The sequence below is a fragment of the Hesperophylax consimilis genome, chromosome 7, assembly GCF_061612785.1.
Source record: "Hesperophylax consimilis isolate HC1 chromosome 7, BYU_Hcon_1.0, whole genome shotgun sequence".
Lineage (NCBI taxonomy): Eukaryota > Metazoa > Arthropoda > Insecta > Trichoptera > Limnephilidae > Hesperophylax > Hesperophylax consimilis.
In genome coordinates this window covers 16,922,232-16,937,283 of record NC_142842.1, presented here as the reverse complement: position 1 = coordinate 16,937,283, position 15,052 = coordinate 16,922,232, and the positions used below count along the sequence as shown (strand labels likewise).

Sequence of the window (15,052 nt, the reverse complement as noted above, 5' to 3'; positions counted from 1 at the left end):
CCCCCGACCCTTACCTCCCGAATACTGAGCGAAAGGGACACATGCAGCTCGGGCTACAAATACCTAAATGAAATCTTCAAAATCGAGGTTTTGTATTCCCCATTTTTCTCCTCCAAAAGTTAACCAATTTTCAATTTTTTTTTACCAACTATATAAGAAGAAACTATTCTATGTCAGACCGTTTTGCTTTTTTTCAAAATATATTGTCTAGTTTGTAGACTGAACGTCTTTTGACTGCGTTTAAATCAGGCAATTTTATTGATTTTTGAAAGGTCATAACTTCTATAAGAAGCAATTTATCAAAAAAAAACAAAACGTACCGACACGAAAATCGCCGATATCTATTTTATGTTAAAAAAATATTTGCTCTAGGGTTAAAATCCAGAAAGATAAATGGGGACTACGTTTGTATGGAAAAATCAACGCCCGGTTACGTCTTAAGTCTCCAAACAAATAAAAGAAATCAGCACCTCTTTTAAATAAAAATCAACTTAAGGTACATATTTGAATATAATAACTAAACTTAAAATACAAATTAAAACGATGGTAAAAAAATTTACGTAAAGCATTATCTAACATAAAAAAACAGAACTCAAAACAAAAATCTGGCAGTTACAATTCTCGTCTGCACTTAAGTGCGGCAAAATCATTAATTAGATCTTCGCAATCCAATTTCCTTAAAAGATCTGCTTCTATTTAAGCCAAGCAAGATTGTTCAGCCTTTGCTCCGCCATTGTTGTGCGTAAATAATTTTTTACACGTCGTAAACAAGAAAATGATCGTTCTCCAGAACAGTTACTGGCGGGAGTACACACACACATTCGAAGAGCAATATCCACGTTTGGATAAATGGTTTGAAGATCTTCAGTTCGTAACCATTTTAACAAACTGACAGCATTGTTTCGATCCTTATTCCAAATTGGAAAGTATGGCGAGCGATATGCTGAAATACGCCATCCCACGCATATTATAGCTCTGTGTGTGAACACGCTATTATGCATAACAATACCTAATGCGGTTCAGTCAATAGCGCAACTGAATCACGGTAGGGATTGGAAATACGCGAGCGGGGGAGCGACGGAGCATGATAGGTGTGGCGAGGGCCGCTGCGGGGCGTGGGGGCGCGCTGTGTGCTGTGTGTGAACACGCTCTTGCATATCGCTATTTCGTACGCAGAATATTTAGGTACTTAGGAAGTAATTTCTTGTTATCCTCTGTGACTTTTTTGTCACGATTGGCCGCCTCTAATATCTGGCCGCCCTAGGCCCGGGCCTACATAGGCCTAAGGGCAAATCCGCCTCTGGGTACTGGGTATCTAGCATCGTGCCCCAGCACGACTGCAGATCGTTAACAAACAAACAACAGTACAGAAAATGAATTAACACCACTTAGTAGTTGTGAAGTGTTGTTTGTTTGTTGGCGTCCTGCAGTCAAGCTCAGAAACGACGACAAGTTACCGACATTATCGATAAAAACCGATATCAGTCGACCGTGCTACCTACCCAGGAGTCCTTTTACCTACACGAAATCATCGAGCTTGCGTATATTGCTTACATTATGATGTGAAAATCTTTATTAAACCAATTTAATAATGCCAGTCTTTGACTTTGTTTTAAATTCTTACTTACGTCGATGTTCAATGTCATACATAAGCTTTAAGGTTATTTTTATCAATTAAAATAAATTTAAAAAAATACTTGTTCAATATTTTTTTATTCAGTCAATAGAAATCTTTAGTTGGGATGATTTAGGCAACAACGGACTTGGGCAAATGTTCTCCCTGAGCCCTGAATCCCTTCTCGTCGGCCACGTACTTGGTGAGGTAGACCTTTCCATCATCAGCGATGAAGGAGTACTGGCCCTCCTTGACCAGAACTTTGTCCTTGCCGTCGAGGGTCGGTTTCAGGGCCCCAGACTCGGAGAGTACAGTTCCATCGCCGCTGCGGTAGAGCAGGGAGAATTCTCCATTGTCGTTGTGTGTCTCGGTCCTCTCTAGAACTGGGATAACCACACGGGGGGCTTCTGGGGCGGCCAGGGCTCCCACAACCATCAGAGAAACGATGAAGAACTGGAACAGATAAAACAATTCAATTGATAAGTAGTAAAATAATATTGAATGTGGGTTGAATACTCCCACATTACAAAGAGAAGTACTTTTTCCAATTCCGCAAAATACTTACGAAATGCATATTGATTGTATGAATGTTCTCTTGTTGCAAGAAGTTGAATACTATGCCAGTATTATATAATACAACGTATTTATACTATATTCTCATTAGACAGGTAGTTAATAACCAGATCGGCAAATTTATCAATTAATGCCACAGTAGATTTATGCCCTGAAGGAAATTTAACTAATTGATATTTTAGAAACATTGAGAGAACGTGAGTTATAGTATACATATTTGTACTGATACTATTTCTTCCGTGAGGTGATTCCGTATAAAAATTTACTTCGAGTAATAACGATAAATCTAACACATAAGCAAAATGACATAACACAAATAATGGCCTCTTTTAGAAAATCAATCAGTATGTACTTGATCATGAAGAATAGAATATTTAGTATCACAAGCTAAAATCATTGCGAACAACGGCCCCAGGGGTAACAGTAATTAGCTAATATGTTCAATTATTTATTTTAAACATCTTTTGAATGTATAAAAGCAGGGATTTTTTTTGCAATGGCACAGTTCAGTTCCATCAGCTTTTCAGTTAATTCTCTAAAATGCAGCTCGTAAGTAGAAACATTAAAATATTATTTAACATTTATCAAGTGGAGAACCGTTTATATGTATATTCCTGAGAGGTATGGGTATATTAACTTTTTTTCTATTTTTCTTACAGTTCTTCATTGTCTCCTTGATGGTGGTGGCAGCCCTGGCAGCCCCAGAAGCTCCCCGTGTGGTTATCCCAGTTCTAGAGAGGACTGAGACACACAACGACAATGGGGAATTCTCCCTTCTCTACCGCAGCGGCGATGGAACTGTACTCTCCGAGTCTGGAGCCCTGAAACCGACCCTCGACGGCAAGGACAAAGTTCTGGTAAAGGAGGGCCAGTACTCCTTCATCGCTGATGATGGAAAGGTCTACCTCACCAAGTACGTGGCCGACGAGAAGGGATTCAGGGCTCAGGGAGAACATTTGCCCAAATCCGTTGTTGCCTAAGAAATGATCACATTGATCATAGTTGAATCAACACGTCAAAACGGACTCCATCAAATTGATGAAAAAATAAATGTTTTTCATAAAATTTGCGTATTTTATTTTATTCCTAAAATGTCTTTGGCAAATTAAAGACACTAATAGCTTACATTATTAAATGCCGTCACGTATTCCTAAAGGGTGAAACAGATAAGATAGAGCTGGGACAAAAGTCACCACACTTTGCAGCAAATTACCTACCTACATAAACGTACGATGTTGTTTTTAAATTTTCTTTTGCTTGAGCAACGTCTATGATATTTTAATCGTTGGAGTTTATGTAAAAAATGGCCGTCGTTGCTTAAATAATCACAACTATATACAGGGTGTCCGGAAACTCGTAGTACAAGCGGGAAACTGGTGAATCTACATCACATTTGGAGTCGATTTTGTAATATATTTTTTTTTATTTGAGCTTTCGTTATCGAGTAAATCGAGTTTGAAGTTGATTTTTTTTTTTTTTTTTTTTAATCAAATTCTTATAAATTATTACTGAAGATCAAAGTACCCAACTAATTAAAACTATTTGAAAGTAAAACAAATGAAGAAACTCGGATTTGAAGCATTATTTTGAAATCACCCTTCATTTAACCCGGTGTAATCATAAAATATTTCTGCTCTGCAGGGTTAAAACATCTGTTATTCAACCCTAAACACCAGAAAAAACTTTAACTCTAAAATAGCCGAAAAATATTTTTTTTTGGTTTTTTTTTTTTTTTTTTGAAAATGCTCAAATCTAAAAAAATTATGTTTTTTTGGGTTCCCCATGTGGTGTAGATTCTCCAGTTTCCCGCTTGTACTACGAGTTTCCGGACACCGTGTATATCCATTGATTGAATAAAAAAAATATTTTACAACCATCTTTTCAAATTTATTTTGATTGAACACTCTCTAAGTCAGTCGTTGCATGAATAATTATTATCATATTGATCATAATGAGTTTGACAACACTAGACAAGTTTCCATGAAAATGAGTAAAAATCATATGTTTCGTATCAATAGAATGTTTATTTGATTCATAAGTTAATTTAAAATAAATTAATAACAATACCAGCAGTATTTATGCAAGGCGATGGCAAAGATAATGTATAATATTTAGTAACTCCTGACAAGCAGGTACTCAGATTCGGGGCCGGGAAAGAATATTCATGTTTCAGTAAATTGTTTTTGCACAGATCATCATTACGAGTATATTGCTTACTTGTCGATAAAGACATTTGCAAATCGTTGAATAAAATACTTCACAATTTATTTATTTATTACTAGCTGTACCACGGAACGCGTCGCTGTGGCTCAGTCTCTCTGTGCAGATAGATAAACAATATTACGTCTATCAGATGGCGCTGTTTAAAAAAACACATTTTTACCTGTCACAGGTGACATCTATATAATATCGTATTTAAAAACACGCGTATTCGAATGCAGCGTTGTGTCAAAATTTCAAAGCAATCGGTGAAGATCTTTCAGAGATTTTAGATTTTGAACAAACGAAAATTTATTTTTTTATTTATATAGATTTCTAAAAGCTTTCACCTAGATACGACCGAGCAAGAAAGTAGGTACCTACCAACTTCAAGTCAGTAGCCATTCAACACTATATTTAAAAATACAACTGTCAAATTTGGCTTCTCGGTAAGGTGACAGTTCGTAGTTGTGTGTGGCTTGTTTACTTTATAGTGATTCAGTGAATTTTGTATTTAAGCACTTATTTATGAGAAGTTGAAGTTGTTTCATAAAATGTTGCCCGGAATCGGGGTGTTTGGCACCGGGGCGGTGGCAAAAGTGTTGGTGCCGTTCTTGCGTGAAAAGGGATTTAAAATTGAGGCTATCTGGGGTATGACTCTCCAGGAAGCGGAACACGTAGCTAGAGAACTTCAAATACCGTTTCATACAAATAAAATAGACGACGTATTGTTGAGGAAAGATGTAAATCTCGTTTTCATCATTTGTGCCCCTAATTTACACGCTCAAATTTCTGTCAAAGCGTTGGGGATTGGTAAACATGTAGTTTGCGACAAACCCGCTGGTTTAAATCAGGCAGAAGCTCTTAAGATGGTCAGAGCCTGCCAGTACTACCCGACATTGATATCGATAGTCAATCATTCTTTAAGATTCTTACCAGCATTTTCCTGCATGAGAAAGGCGATTAATGATGGATTTATCGGAAAACAAGAAGAACTTTCAATGATGGACATAAAGGTACAGATGAGTTCGCTTTTGAATAATACTTACAATTGGTTGTGTGATGACACCATGGGTGGAGGAACCCTCACGCTCTTAGGGAGTCATGTCATAGACTTAGTTACATTCTTGACTGGCCAAAAAGCATTGAGGGTTCACGGAGTTCTGCGTACTTTCACTAAGACCACAGACAAAGTGAATGGCATAAGACAGATAACTGCTCCAGATTTTTGCACTTTCCAAATGGAGATGGACAAAGGCCTGCTAGTGACAGCCACATTGAACAACTGCATGGTGGGTCCGTGCTTCCACCAAGAAGTTATAGTCTGTGGAAAACTCGGCCAGCTAGTTGTGAAAGGAGGGGATTTACACGGCAGGTTATATAAATCTTCCACGATGAAGAACACAACGGAAGCTCAAGTGAAGCATCACAATGATATGGGAGATGATGTTATTTATTTAGACGTGGAAGACTTGGAGTGTCCGATGCAGGACAGCATAGTTCCTAGGCCATATATTAAAGGGTTGAGTAAAATGATAAGTGCTTTGAAGGAAGCATTCTTGCCAGTGAAGGAACAGATGGGGTGGGTGAAGGAGCCAGTGCAGCTAGCGGCGACATTCGAGGACGGACAGTATGTTCAGGCAGTCATGGAGGCCATCAGAATATCTAGTTCAGAGAGAGAATGGGTCGATGTTACCCTATTGACTGAACAACCGGACCCTAATCCAATGTTATCGGCTGCAGTGAGAAGAACAAATATCTCTTTACAGTGAACGAAACAAAGACTCGTAGGTTATTTATATTGTAAAGAAATTTTATTTCAACTTATGTATAATAAAATACAGTTGAATCTTACTAATCTGGCTCTAAATGAAACCTGATGGTGCCGGATTACTGGAATGTATGGCTAACTGAAAAATAATTTAAACATGTTTAAATATTTGTGCTTCTATTAAAAATAATAGAAGTCTAGAATATTGATTGTGAAACTTTACATTTTCTATTGTTTACCAAAGTAATCTGTTATCGATGATTGTTTTCTCTCACACACAATCTAGTTTAAAATCTCTGACTCCAACTCAGATAGTGTCAGATAACTGAAGGTGATGGACCTCTAAGATAAGTGAGATTCGACTGCAGCACTGGGAACGTGCTGTCCATTTTTTACAATTTTTAGTTTATATTATGATACAAAACTATTAATAATTGTTTCTATGTATGAATTTAATGTTACATACATAATTTCATTATGACGATGCACTCTGTTAAGTTTTAATTTATACCATTGCTTTTGTTTTACACATAACAGAGGTGTGGCTTGTGTATTATTGCTGTGGTTAAATCCACATAATGATTAATTTAGCTTTTGTGCGTTTATTGTTTTTACATGTACTGCTAATTATGCATTTATTTATTTAAAATACTCAAACATGCACAAATGATACTTTTATTGTCAGATAAAACGTTCTGGGTTTGTTTTGATATAACATGGCATTCAAATTTATTATTAAAATTTGGCATAAATATAATGACATATTATTTATAATTTGTGATCTCTTCACAAGTTTTTGTTTACTAATTTGTTTGATTACATTTAATTTTACGGACTGGTTTCTGGATTGACATGCAACACAATTTGAATAATCAATAACTTTTTTTAGTTTTTTTTTTTTTGAATTTTTATTAAGATATTCCTATTGATTATCAAATTTATCAGTTTCTTTGTTTCCCACATAAAAATCATTCCTTTAATATAATAAGATTTTTTAACTAGAAGTGCTTATTGTGTTACTAAATTTATATTTTTTCCATTATAAAAATCCTTTATTAAACACTCGTTGACTGCAAATTTTCTTTCAAAAGTAGACTTGATATTGCCATGGTTGTGATATTGCAGTTTTTGCAATATTTTTATGGAACAAATTTTTTTAGTTTAAATTTTGACCATATAAAATGTACCAATAATGATGAAATAATCAATGTAAATGATCAATTTTATGTAAGTAAATATTATGTTTGTACTAAATTTTTAAAAGTGAATGAATCTAAAATTACTATCTAAAGTTACTCTTTGAAATATTGCAGTAGTTTTTAAACAAAATTATAAAATGCAATTTTGTTCGCTCTTGTAAATTGCAGCAGGCAGGCTTTAGGGCACAATATTCTTGCACTTTTTACTATGTAGTGTAATATGGGGTGACTTTTGAATCGGGGGGCAAGTTTGATCATCGCGGATATGATTCTCGCTACCACGCAGAAGTTACTCGCTTCTTTTTAGTTTAGATTTTTTTTTTCAGGCAATTTTGATACGATGATGCTTCGAAAATAAGTGTCGAAATAGTATATTCATCAACATATTGATGAATTATTGTGAAGCTGTTTATTTTTTAGATGTTTTCGGACAGAGAAAAATAATATATATCTTTATTTAACCTGTAAACCGGGAAATTCCGTTTTGAATTACGCAGCATATAACGGGCCCGAACTCCTTCACTAGGACGTATCAGTACGTCACGCCCGGAGGACGTAATTTCATATTATCATTTTTTTCATTTATGCATTATAAAAATGAAAACATCGAATTAAAAAATAGAAACTTTACAGACAATAAAGATTACAAAAAATATAAGAAAGGTTATAATTACAGATACTTTCTAGAAAGTATCTTCCGCAAACTAGATTGGGAAAAATATGGTATCAACGTGCAAGGTGCAAAACTGAACCACCTAAGATTTGCAGACGATATAGTCCTATTCGAGGAAAACCCAACGCACCTAAATAAAATGATAGAATCACTAAACGAGGAAAGTGTGAAAGTCGGCTTATGCATGAACAAAGACAAAACAAAATTACTTACAAACTCTGATCCAGTAACTATAAAAATTGACAACCAACCACTCGAATATGTGTCAGAGTACATCTATCTTGGACAAATAATATCACACAAAGATCAAACCACTAAAGAAATCGAGCGAAGAGTAGCAAATGGATGGAAGAAATACTGGTCTTTGAAAGAAGTCTTGAAATCCAAGGAACTAAGTATGCAAATAAAAAGGAAAGTCTTCAACACGTGTATAATTCCAGTCATCACCTATGGATGCGAAACTTGGGCACTCACCAAACGCCACAGAGAAAAGTTGGAACGCTGCCAGAGAGCCATGGAGAGAAGTTTGACAGGAATAAGAAAACAGGACAGAGTGAGATGTAGCAAAATAAGGGAGATAACTAATGTTGCCGAAATAGTTACCCGAATAGACCAACAAAAATGGAGATGGACAGGTCATATGATCCGAGACCCACAAGAGAAATGGTGTAAAAATGTCACTGACTGGTATCCCAGAGATGGCAAGAGAAGTAGAGGACGTCAACACATGAGATGGGAAGACGACCTAAAACTCACGGCTGGACATCAATGGAGAAGAGTAGCGCGTGACAGGTCCCAATGGAAATTGTTAGAGGAGGCCTATGCCAAGAGGCAAACTGAGCTTCGGGATATATTATAACAAACAAAATATTTCTAATATTAATGTACCTAACAGAAGTTCAGAATAAAAGGCTTATTATTATTATTATAATTACAGAACAATAAACAAAAGCACAGAGATAAAAGAGAAACATTGAGTTTAAAAAATTAAAATATGTAAAAATTAAAAACTCAATTTCCATGCGATATGCTCGGAAATAGACGTCCCGCTCGTTCCAGGGCGCAACATATATTTCATGGACATATTCATACGTCCTACCTGTACCCAATACTGTTTACGTTTGACGTATTTATACGTCCCACCCGGTTAACAGGTTAAGAAAGTTTGGACATTACAACTAAAAAATGCATATTATGATGTATTATTGTACATTGATTTGTAACTTTTTTTTAAGGTTATAAAATTAACAGAAAAATACAAAAATAATATGATGAAGGTAAAAAAAGAAGATAAAATTACAGTTAGTTGAGGTTTCTCAAATATCGCCTCACTAGGCTAGCCTGTGTTGAGGCAGAATTTTTCAAGTTACTTCCTAATACCTTTGAACATACCTATACTTGTATTAGGATGTATTCGCTCAATAATGTGGTTATTTCAATAACTGCGAATTTGGGTGAATGCACCGGTAAAGGCCCTATTCTTTTTTTGATCCAAGTTTTTACATTGTCTTTGAAATTTTTTTGTGAATCACATTATTTATATTGTATGGAAGAATGTTGTAGAGTCTTGTCGCAAAGTATTTAAGTTTCGTTGACCAAAAGTACTATGCGTTATTGGTATTTGTAGTAAGTTTTTGTTGTTGCTTCAAGTACATTGTGTATTTGAACTTTTTCCGTACTAATTATGTATATTTGTGTACAGATGAGTTAGGATAGTTTTTGCAAATAGCTGCCGAACATCAAACACATTCATAATATTGAAGATTAGGTTCGAGTCTGTAATTATAGGTAGCCTAAGAATTATTTTTAAATTCGTTTTCTGAGCCTTTATGATTGGGTCTAGTGCAGATAAAGTGCTGCCTCCCCATGATATGATACCATACTCAATAATAGATTGAGTAGTAGATAGAGACTGCAAAATAAATCATTTTCTGGTGTTGTAAGCCGAGAAAGTTTCGTATGATTCAGAAAAAGTGTATGGTTTTTCTTATTTTGTTAGCAATTATTTGGGTATTAAGATTCCATTTGAGATATGGATCAATGGTGAGGCCGAGGTACTTCATCTGAGTAGAGCGCTCAATGTAGGGGCACTGACAACATTCATCGGAATTCAAACATGAGTGTATTCTAATGGAGGCATCGTCAAGAGGTATATTAAGGATTGATGTGACATATTTAGTTTTCTCGGTGTTCAGTGTGAGCGTATTTATATCCTACCACTTTTTTACCATGCTTATGTACGTTTCAGCTTTTTTATAGACAGCTAGCCAGGTGTCAGCTTCAAACAGTAAGACGGTATCATCGGCAAAACTAACAAAATTTTGCCCTGAATATTAATGTTGCATAAGTTGTTAATATACAGCAGGAACAGAGACGGACCTAATATGCTTCCTTGTGGTATACCGTAGTTAGATGTACAAGTGTTGCTAAGTATGTCATTTATTTTAACTTGTTGCTTGCGTCCATTAAGGTAGCTTTTAAAAAAGTTAAGTTTGTTTCCCGTAATACCGATTTTTTCAAGTTTGTTTATTAATTTACTGTGTGATATTGTATCAAAGGCTTTGGAAAGGTCTAAGAAGATTGAAATACATTTTTTCCTTTTATCGAGGCTTTTAACAATGAAATCTGTGACAGCGGCAATATCGGCCGAGGTACTATTGTTTTCTTGAAACCCGTGTTGATTTGCTGAGATCAGTTTATGGCTCACAAGGAATCTTACCAGCTGTGAGTTGGTGACTTTTTCAAATACTTTCGATAGGCTTGTTAGTAGGGTTATTGGTCGGTAATTATTTATGTCTGTCTTGTTTCCTGTTTTATGTATAGGAATAACGATAAATGTGTTTAAGGTTTGAGGGGAAGTGGCCCTGAGTGATACTGAGGTTTATTAAATGTTCTAGGGGCAGTGCAATTTCCGTAGACAGCGTTTTCAAGATCTTGGTTGTTACACCATCAACCCCGGCTGCAGAAGTGATTTTTGGGGAATTGATTATTTTTTAGAATCTCTTCTCCCGACACCGTTTGGAAATTGAGTCTTCTGTTAGAGTATTGAAGTCCTGCTTCCGTAGTTGAACATTCCCATAATTTGGTAGAAGAGAAGCAAGATTTGAACCAATATTAATAAAGAAATTATTGATGTGATCCTCAACGAGCTTAGGATTTTTTGAGGTGTCAATAATTTTTCCATCAATGCAGAGTTTTCGTATGTCCTGTTTGTCTTTGGTATTTTGAGTATTTGTGGCTTCTCTTAGAATTTGCCATATTTTTTGGGATCATTATTGCTTCCTTTGATTTTGTCTCCATAGTAGATTTCTTTTGCCTTTCTAATGACTTCACCGCACTTATTTCTGTATCTTTTATAGATGTTCAATGAGATTATGTCGTAAGGATTGTCTTTCACTTTTTTGTGTGCTTTTCTTCTGCGAATACAGTTGATGATTGAATGACTTATCCATGATTTCAAGGGTTTAATTTTGTTTGGAATTTTTTTTGACAAAATTGTTGTATTATTACTTAATTAATTTTTCAAAAAGTCAACAAAATATCTCCATGCATCATCTGAGTTTTTTTATTTGGAAGAGCTCTTGCTCTTATTTATTATTTAGATATTTATTTGTAATTGAGGTTTTTAAATTTTGAAAGTTAATAGTATTGTATATAATTGACTGGTCTCTTCTATTTTTTGTGGTGTCGGATTGCAATGTGAAGATTGTTGTGTAATGATCTGTAATTGTTCATTTGTAAACGATGCTTTTGTTTTGTTTATTAGTTTTGACCATTATGTGATCAATACATGAAGTTGATTCATTGACTATTCTTGTTGGTGTATTGATGGTACTAATTAATCCATGGAATTCTAACATGTTTAGGTAGTTGTCACATTGGCAATGTGGATTGTTTAGGAGTATATTGATATTTAAATCTCCCATAATTATCAAATTTTTAGTTTAGGAAAGATTAGATAATATGCTATTAAGACTATTTAGAAATGGTGTAATATTACGAAACGAAGGAGAGCGGTATATTGCTAGAATGCACGTATCATTATTGTATGTTATTTGCATGCAGTTCGCGTCAATAATGTCTATTTCTGTTACAATGGAGTTCAGATAATTTGTTGTCACGACTCCATCATTCTGGCTATCATGTTTTGTCGAAATGAAGGAAGAGTAGTGAATTATTAATTTTGGAGTATAAATATTTGACGACCAACATTTCGTGAGAATAATTATATCAAAGTCTATATTTAGGTGGTTAAGCTGTATCTGGAGTTCATTAAAGTTTTTATCAATTGACCTTATATTTTGGTGCATAATAGTAGTATTTTGTACCTCTGCTATAAATATTTGTAAATTTTGGCATCTGATGTTGTAAAAGGGTTGATTTGATCACCTTGTTCTTCATATACATATGTTAATAGCCATTTTATACTACACAGAAAAAAAATTTGTTTAATTCCCTTGAATGAGAGCTCCACTAATCGGTGGCCATTACTGGGGGTTTCAACCTTTTATTGAAAGTGTAGGAGGTGATTATTGTTACAGTGCGAAAATAAGCATATAAGATATGAATCACCAATATTGGGGGAATGGACCCAGTGACTGACCGGTAAGAGTGGGGCTCTCAATCAAAGAAACTATTAAATTTTTTTAAGATCAACCGAATGTTTAATGTAGTGTATTTGCCTATCACCTTCGTTTTTCCTAATCATTATTTTACAGTCTTGGTACCAGACATATTTGAAGCCCATTTCTTTTGCCTTTGTTTTAGACCTCCACAGAAGATCTTTGAAATAGGGACCAAGGATTTTACTAACAAAAATCTTCTGGAATCAGTTTCCTTGTGTTGTGATTGTGTTTAGTTGTTTTTTGTTCAGTAGAATCTGTCGTCTTTTTTGGGGGTTAGTAAATCTGACGTGGAGTTTTGGGGGACTCCAGGTCGTCGGTCCGGAATTTTCTTGATGTCGAGAATATCATCGCCTTTTAATTAGACACCTGTGACTGTGGGGTGTCTTCACTTGTAATTTGCTCCACTTCTGCCAATCTGACTTCCAGGCTCTTTATTATTCTATCTTTTTCCGTTAGTTCCTTTCACATGATCCACATGTTCCTTGATTCAACTTCAGAAACCAGTTTGATAATGGTCTCCATCTTTAGATGGATGTCATCGTACTGACGGTTGATGAAGTCTCTTGTGCTTCTGCTTTCTTGATTTTCGTCATCCATTTTTTTTATTATTGCTTGTTTACAATTTTTTTCCATCTTCATCTCCATTTTCTCCAGCAGATTGTCAATGTTTAAAGCGTAGGGCTCAGATGTAAGTTTAGTTGCTGTCGTTTGCCCATTGCTTCTCAGATTTTTTTCTGAACTGCCATTTTGGTAGACTCTGTGGGTCAAAAACTGCCTCTATTACCCTTTTAGTTGACTTGCGATGTACTGTTAATTTATCGTTCTTAAAGTACTGATAATTATTTATTCACTGGTCAATCACTGACGAATCAAACACTAACATAGTAAAACTAACAATTCTCATCAGATCTAACACATCTACGGGAAATTTTCTCGCTATACCAAATTATCAACTATTTATTTCGGGAGCAGATCAAAACACAGCTGTCACTCGATTATAGGTATTGTTGTATTCCAAATTTAAATACATGTTGTAAATTTTCAAATCTAAAACGATTTCATGTCATTTATATTATAAAGTCAGTCAGTTTCTATGGATATATAATATATTCATTACTAAATATATTAATACTCAATCTTTCTTTTTTTTTTTACAAAATTTTTCGGGATTGGTCTATTTAAAGTCACCCCACTTTTAAAGGTGTCTTTGATCACCATGTTTTTTTTTACTCCAAAAACAAATATATTTTTTTAAAACATCTATTTGGATAGTAAAGATGTGCAATGTGCAATAAATATGATGTAAAATTTTCCAACAAATGATTTTATGAAAAGTTTATATAAGTTTCAAAGTTGAAAATTGATCAAAGTTACGGTAATTGTTTTTGCAAGAGTTTTTTTTTGATAATCCTCTGTGTAATACAAACATTTCATAAAGAATCTCTACAAATTTCCCCATATTTAAAGATTGTCCAATTCAGCAGGTTGATTTTTAATTTGTATTTTTATTTTGGCAAACTCTCAGTTTTACGTACAAAGGAATACATTTAACTTTGTTATCATCATTATTTTACACAAAATATCAATTAAAAATTTGGCCAAATCTCCCTTAAAGTTCTTTAATCAAAATGCCAAAAAAGCTCAGAAAATATGTACACTGTAAGTTCGTTAACAATAATAATATAATACATTAAATGTTTGTTTTGCGTGGTTGAATATGGCAGCCACCTTTGATCTGGAGCCCCAAAATACCTGAAAAAAAACCGTTGACTCTGTGCAGAAATGGGCCGTCACAGATCCTCCTTTTTTATCAAACGGATTGAAATCTTTAGAGCATAAATGTCGGGTGGGAATGCTGTTCTTATTTTACAGATATTTCAACGGAAGATGCTCTTAGGAACTTTTTTTTAAACGCTATATCCGCACAGGAGGCCCTGAGGAAAATAATTTCCCTCAGGGCATATGTCTTTTTTGGGAATTTTGTGTGGAGGGTGTTTTTAAGGAAAGACAGGAGATGAAGTTCGGGGAAGGAAAAAGGTATGAGGCTTGGGTAGTAATCTGGGGGTCAGTATGTCAACGAGTGATGGACGTATGAAACCACCCCTCCCAGTGTGCAAGGCGATAGGTCGAGAGAGTCTGGCTAGAGTGGTCAGAAGGTCTCCCTCAACACAGCATACCCAAAAATGACATAGACCATGGGTGAAATTATTTTTCAAAGGGCCTCCTCTGTGGAGTTGTAAAAAAATGCCAATGAACAGTTCTAGAACAGTGGCGGTTTTCTATAAAGTGCGTTGGTGCAATGAACCCCGCATTAAAGAGATGAGATATGAGACAAACTCGCATTATAATAATATTAGCTCATTTTAAACAGAGTGCCATTAAAAATCTGCTTTTAAA

At 35.0% G+C, this 15,052-nt stretch overlaps 3 protein-coding genes across 3 annotated transcripts; 2 read left to right on the top strand and 1 right to left on the bottom strand.

The window, feature by feature from the left end:
- Positions 1-1,747: 1,747 nt before the first annotated feature.
- On the bottom strand, positions 1,748-5,508 carry LOC149422387 (larval cuticle protein 65Ag1-like). The gene is made up of 2 exons (XM_089633772.1): positions 5,437-5,508; positions 1,748-2,068 (listed from the first exon to the last, which is right to left on the bottom strand). Exon 2 carries the CDS (start codon positions 2,048-2,050, stop codon positions 1,748-1,750), a length of 303 nt encoding a protein of 100 aa, XP_089489898.1. The 5' UTR covers positions 2,051-2,068; positions 5,437-5,508.
- On the top strand, positions 2,729-3,168 carry LOC149422388 (cuticle protein CP14.6-like). Its single transcript, XM_089633570.1, has 2 exons — positions 2,729-2,737; positions 2,848-3,168. The coding sequence occupies exons 1-2, from the start codon at positions 2,729-2,731 to the stop codon at positions 3,166-3,168; spliced, it is 330 nt and encodes a 109-aa protein (XP_089489696.1).
- On the top strand, positions 4,869-6,671 carry LOC149422386 (glucose-fructose oxidoreductase domain-containing protein 1). The gene has a single exon (XM_089633771.1). It carries the CDS (start codon positions 4,942-4,944, stop codon positions 6,157-6,159), a length of 1,218 nt encoding a protein of 405 aa, XP_089489897.1. The 5' UTR covers positions 4,869-4,941; the 3' UTR covers positions 6,160-6,671.
- The last annotated feature ends 8,381 nt before the right edge of the window (positions 6,672-15,052 follow it).